At 31.9% G+C, this 6,819-nt stretch overlaps 1 protein-coding gene across 1 annotated transcript; it reads right to left on the reverse strand.

Annotated features, from left to right (window-relative positions):
* Window positions 1-2,229: 2,229 nt before the first annotated feature.
* LOC121267011 (alpha carbonic anhydrase 7-like) lies at window positions 2,230-5,982 on the reverse strand. Its single transcript, XM_041170894.1, has 7 exons — window positions 5,805-5,982; window positions 5,326-5,543; window positions 4,045-4,151; window positions 3,837-3,942; window positions 3,372-3,539; window positions 3,223-3,276; window positions 2,230-2,460 (listed from the first exon to the last, which is right to left on the reverse strand). The coding sequence occupies exons 1-7, from the start codon at window positions 5,896-5,898 to the stop codon at window positions 2,395-2,397; spliced, it is 813 nt and encodes a 270-aa protein (XP_041026828.1). The 5' UTR covers window positions 5,899-5,982; the 3' UTR covers window positions 2,230-2,394.
* Between the last annotated feature and the right edge of the window lie 837 nt (window positions 5,983-6,819).

The raw sequence follows: 6,819 nt of genomic DNA on the forward strand, positions 1-6,819 counted from the left end.
AGTTGGTTTCTGAATATGAAATGTTCGAAAAGTCACTCTGATTGTCTGATAATATGTATTTCTGAGATTTGTATATTAGTACTGAAACGTTTTATTTTTACATTCTGAATTATGTGAAATGCTTATGTTTACACACTAGTATATGTCATCTGCTTATTGAGTTGTTGATAACTCACCCCTTATCTCCAATTATTTTTCAGATAATTTTGATGGTTCAGCTGGAGAACAAGAGTAGGAAGTTTAGCAAGGTGTGATGATCATAGTGGAATAAGTGCCTGAGGGTACAAGTGCTTATTTGAGAGTCGAAGTTAGTAAACTGATTTATTTTTCGGGTATTTTGATTTGATGAGTTAAGGATATTTTCAAGTTTTTGGAAAATTTCTAATTCATGTTATTGGGAATTTCTTTATTGTTTCAATGGAGGAACTTAGATATTTAGATTGATTAAATAGATTAATATTTTATGGGATTTTCTAGATTTTATAGTTGTGTTATTTATGTTGATATTAGGTATTAAGAGATAACTCTCCGAACCTCCGAGATCGGGGCGTTACAGAAGTACTCTCATTTGATGTAACATAAAACATTATATATCCTCATCATGATCATACGCATGACGATGTTTGAGTCCGCACTCATAATAAATAAATTAAAGCACATCATGCTCCAAAGAGATATATATATATATATATATATATATTCCGTAGAGGATCAAACACAACCCCTAATTGTGAGAATTACTTAATGGAATAGACTCCAAAATACTATATATTAGGTCTAAAGAACATATGAAGCAGTTCGCTTCTTAATTCGTCATTCCTTTGGTTAGTTGGTACTATAGCTGGTAGTATAGCTATAGGTAATTACTCTCTTGGAAAATACAGTCCACCGTTCTACGGTATTTAAGGTATTAATGTCTTGTTTTTACTCAGAAGATGAGCACCGAAACCCGTAAAATGTTAACTTCGCATTAAAGAATGACCTAAGAAAGGATTGACTCATATATGTCCAGATTTCCTGCAGAATCAAACACGTCATAATTGTCTGTAATTTCTACCAGACACTTCTATTAATAAGCAGTCCTACAACGCACAATAAAGTTTTAAAAATCGTACGGTATCGGTCGGTAAGATTGAAATATATCGTACAGAAACAATAATAAGCATGGAGGAAGTTTGCATTTCGTACCAGATCAAATACCGGTCATTTTAAACAGTACCGGCCAGTTTTCGATGTTTCAACCTGTATTTAAATTTTAATTGATATGTAAAATCCAGTAACTTGAATCGTGATATCAGTGGATGGCAATTTTATAAATAAACTTGTTGACAAAAGCTTTCCATAAAGATGAACTCAAAAGGATGGGCTTTTTGGTTTTTAAATTTTTCAAGACCTCAACTACTCAGACCTTCTCTCTCTCTCACTCTCACTCGCACTCTCTCTCTTTACGTACCATTTCTATTAGGCTCACGAAAGGGATGATTTACTTTTTTATTTTTTCAAATTAGATTCACATTTCAAAATCTATATGGGTCATTAAATTTATGAAATTAAAATACTATATAGGTCATTGAAAATACACTGGATTGGTAGTTGTAACTTGCTATTTGATTGAATTGATTCTATTGATGTGAACTATCAAGCAGATTGTAACTTGGTAGTTGATTGAATTGATTCTATTAAAATTATTGATAACTTATATTGAAAAGTATTATTAAGTTTTTTCTTATAGTGTTGTTATTTTGGAATATAGTTTATATATATATTTATATATATAATTTATTTATATATAAATTATTCCAAAACAGTATCTAAAACGGTATTAGTACCGAAATATTTCATTCTAATCCCTCGATGGAAATGGTATTCAAAACATTGTCACACAATACTTATTGAGAGAAAAAAATAAAAATATAAAAAAAAAACAAAAACAGGTGTGACATATGGTTGTTGACTAAAACTTTTCTTGCAACAATCAATAGAGTAGACTCCCAAATATTATCAAGGGTAACCTACAAATTACTAAAAAATATATATGCTTCTTTGGATTATTAGGGTTTAGGGTTTAGAGTTTATTGCTCGGATATTTAATCCAATATATATAAACACCGTTTTGGTAATTAATAAGACACAGGTTTTGGACAAACCAGTAGTACGTACCGCATGCAAAGAAGCATGCAATGTATATGAAGGCGAAAGCGAATTCATGGAGCTAGCAATATTTATACCCATACAAACAGAAGTTTTTAGACATTATACAAAGATAATACTACAAGTTTTTGTTGTTCTAGCTATCCAGCTAGTAGATTTCTTGTTTATTCCCTTCTGCTTTATTCCCCAACTGCCAAATATATATAAATTTATGACAGCTGATCATGATCCGCAACTTCATTCTTAGTGGTAGAGGAGGATCTCCCGGTCATTGAGAGGTTGCACTGGTCTTGCGTTCATCTCCGCATACTGTAATAATTCAGCAAAGTAATAATTAACTTACGTAGTAAGAAGTATCTTGATGGAAATATATATATATATATATATATATAGTACTGTGATCCTCTCAAATTTTCTAACCAAATCAGATGATCCAATTCTAAAGAGAAATAGACACATCGTATATATGCACTATACAACATTTAATGCATGCAGCCTCTATAAAATTTTCGGACAGTGTAAACCTCACATGGATAAAAAACCCCGTTTCAATACAAAAGGTGTTTCATTTCATTTCATCTTTTCATTAAAACTTTTCTAAATTTCGACAAAAAATATAATAAACAACGCAACTTTTTCAAATATCAAAATAATAATAATATTAAAAAATAATATTTTAACAATATTTTATTTAACTTTCAAGTTTAATCTCAACTAATATCATCTCAACTCACTATCCAAACCATCTATTAAAGTTGTACCTATTTCTTTAATTAAATTACACTACAAGAAAACTGTTTACTCGTGGCCAGCTATTTCCAGCGAAATGACTATTAATTTTCTTTTATAATAAGTTTGTTTTGTTGTAAATAGTCATTTTCGTCGCAAATAATCTGTCTCAAATGCTTGTTTTTTTTGCAGTATTATCTATAAATTTAATCAAGTAATCAGAGAGAATCTCATTCTTAATTAAATAAGATCAAGAATAAAAAAAGGAGCTGCATGGTAGAAACAATATTTAACACAAATTGATTGATTGAGCTAATTAATAGTGCATTCATGGGTACGTACCTCGAAAACAGCTTCACGAAGCAGCGCTACTTGTTCTCTTGCAACAGTACTTATCTGAGGACAACAAAACAGATACAACATTGGAATTACTTCGAAGAATCCATACTTTAATTTGGAGAAATCAGAGGCAGAAATTATAATATACGTACCGTTTGATTGACGATCCAAATGACAGTTTCATTACAGGGAGGAGTAGTGAGAGAGCCAAGGTAATTGTAAAACATGTTGGCAGAATCCGTTCTTGCGCTTCTTGGATCGACCACGCCCTTTGTCCTATTTCCCACTTGGTTAATCAGAGATGTTATTTCCGCCGTGAACTGTAATTAATTAATAAATAAAGCAATTAAGCAGAGTACTATAGTTTTAGATCAATATAACATCATTGAGATCAAGTAGTACTTGTAATTAGCATATAAATGATGATCTTTGAATTCTTTTTGTTTTTTTTTTTTTTTCAAAATCTTTCGATTGAATATATATATATATATATATATATATATATATATATAAACTTTTGTCATTTAAATGCCAAATACTTAAAGTGGAGTAGTTTTGACACTCAAGTTTCGCAACATCATGTAGTACTCTTTTCTTTTTGTTTTTTTTGCTCCAACCTGTGAGAGAAATGGATCGGGACGGCCAATTTGGTATAGCTGAGAAACAACAAGCGCGACTATATCGCTTGAGTTTGTGTGAACCATGTGCAACTCCAAGTCATACCTGCAAATTAATGCCGATTTAATTAATTAACTAATATTTATTGACACAAGACATGAATTAACTTATATATGTGTGTGTATAAGCTAGAGATCAGAGAGAGACCTCCTGCCATTGATGAGATGCTCGGCGGGTGAGTGCCAGTGGCATTGTACGAGGGAGTAGTTAACGCCATTGAATTGAGCTGATCCGGCAGCACCAGTCCATTCAATCTAGATGATGATCATGACATTTTATTATTATACCGGATGAATATTTCATCTCTCCCTAAACTACTATTAATGTATAATATTTAATATTCCAGAGTGAGCGGAGCTACTCTGCCACCCGAGTAGCACCGCTCGGTGTAACCGCTGGCTGCAAAAGTAACTTTTTTTTTTCATTTTTTTATTCACATTCTTTTAATGTATTTAAATATTTCTAAAAAATAAAAAAAAATACACCAATACACTTAAAATCACTTCTATCATCATTTGGTAAAAAAAAAAAAAAAAATTAACCCAGCGGTCAAGCCGGGCAGTACGTTTGGGATGGTAGAGTAGCATTTTTCTTCGAGAATATATTAACAAATAACATACATCAAGAATATATAATATTCTAGCACGAAAATATGATGATTGATCCTCTCAGTTTCACTAGCTAGTTATGAATACTGGGATACTCGGAAAAAGTTTTCATCTCATCCAATCTCATCTTATATCATCTTATCTCATTTCCTTCCCAAACGTCATTCAAACACACACTTTTAAATTAATCATTACAACTTTTTCAAACTAATCATTACAACTTTATTTCTCAAACCTTCAAATAAAAAACAAAAAATATTTCAACTTTATAATATTTTTTATTGAACTTTTTCTCTCACCTCTTTCAAAACCTAATAAATATGAAACTCAAACTTTCTCACTACTATTCACAAATCATCTTACTATTATTCACAAAATTTTGATTTCATCTCATTTCCCAAGCATTCCCTAAAAAATTGACCACTCAAGTAATTAAGATCTCAGTACTAAGAGCAAATGTAGTGTGGCAAAGGGAATAAAATCCTAGTAGTACTAATTCAATATAAATCATTAGATATTTTCATCATTTCACTAACAGATAGGATCAACTCATCAGTATATATATATATATATATATATATATATATATATATATACACACACTAATATTCAATAGATCATATTATCCAATATTGAACTTGAAATGAAGAGACTTTTTAAGTGGCAAATAGAGAGGCTGGTGTCTTACAATTTTAAAAGAAAAACAAAACGCAACAAACAGAAGATCATTGAAATTTTGAAATAAACATCATGAGTTATATCATTCCCCAGTGCTCGAAACAAAGCTCAATATCACTAATCCAGAGTACATTACTCTTACCGCGATGTCATGACCTGAATTACGTACGATTGCATTAGCAGGCTTATAGTTGAACTTTAGCTGCCCTCTGTTGTGGACTTTTCTGACTATCGAATTCACAATGTTTATGGGAGATTGCCTGCGTCCAGTCCTACACTTTGCCCATTCTTCCCTAAGGAATCCCCAGCGTGCCGGACCCCTCTCGCTCCCCGGGATATATTCAAACTCCCCTTCAACCTCTGCCCGCCCCCACGATTTCCAACCACAATATATATCAGAACCATCGCAATAATCGCAGTAATAACACTAATAATATTAAATATCGACGAAGACGATCATGATATCAACATCGATCGATCTCAATAATGACAGTAAAAAGAAAGAAAATACTTAGAACCCCCATGATTTGAAATGATAGGTATAATAACTATAATAATAGTAGTATATAATTCTTGTATAAATAACAGAAATGATGTATATATATCTTTGGCATGCATTACCATCTGGTACTTGAGCTGTAGTGCATATTGCCTGCTGAGAAAGAAACAACAGAAGCCAACAACTGAAGATGGTACTTATGTTGTACTTATTCATGTTTCCAAAACAAGTGTCTCAAGAGAAACTAAATAAAAGGCAGATTAGTGATCGAAAGCAACTCTTAATTACTTGAGATAATGCTAAATGTAAAGGATATATGATGCGTTTATATAGGCGTTAATGCTGACGTCGTAGTTTTCTCCGTGCGTGCATGCATCAGATTACTTATTCGGCGCATGGAATTAATCACATTGTCCCTTTTTTCCACGAATCATTTAATGCTCTTAAAATCTTTGTCTATTTTAGGGTTTGGCTGATCCTAGTTTCGTTTCTTATAGGATGGGAAGCTTTAAATAATTAATCTTCCTTGATAAGTTCGATTATACAGCTCAATGAACTAGCTAGCTAGATTTGGGAGTTTTAATTTTTCTCTCAGGAATGTACGTATTTTTCTTTGCGTAGCTAAGAGTAGAGCCTACTCTATATACATATACATTCATATATATATGTGTGTGTGTGTGTGTGTGTGTGTGTGTGTATATAGTGTGTGTGGCAGGTATGAAACGAGGATTTTAATGTAGGAGAGGCCAGGTTTTTTGTAGGCGAACAAAACCTTCAGCACACGAGGATTTTACGGTGAAGATAGGTAATCTTCCAAGATCACGATAAATATTATTGTCTTTTACTTTGACTTTCTTTCCATTTTGCTATTTCTTCTCTTGTGCATTAAGTCATAGGAATTAAAAATAATAATAATTTATATAGTTCTAGGTGAGTAAGTTTCGTATGATTCCTTCTAAAAAAATGACGTATATATATCTAGAAACGTATGAAAAAAAATTTCTTTCATTGTGGGCTCTGCTTTCAGAACAGACTGCACAAAACCTGCACGCTTTTAAGTCTATATGATATTCTAGCATTACTTGATATAAAAAAAATCCACAATATTTTGGAAATTGGGTTGCAACAGCCCAATCG

This window comes from Juglans microcarpa x Juglans regia, chromosome 5S (assembly GCF_004785595.1).
Source record: "Juglans microcarpa x Juglans regia isolate MS1-56 chromosome 5S, Jm3101_v1.0, whole genome shotgun sequence".
Lineage (NCBI taxonomy): Eukaryota > Viridiplantae > Streptophyta > Magnoliopsida > Fagales > Juglandaceae > Juglans > Juglans microcarpa x Juglans regia.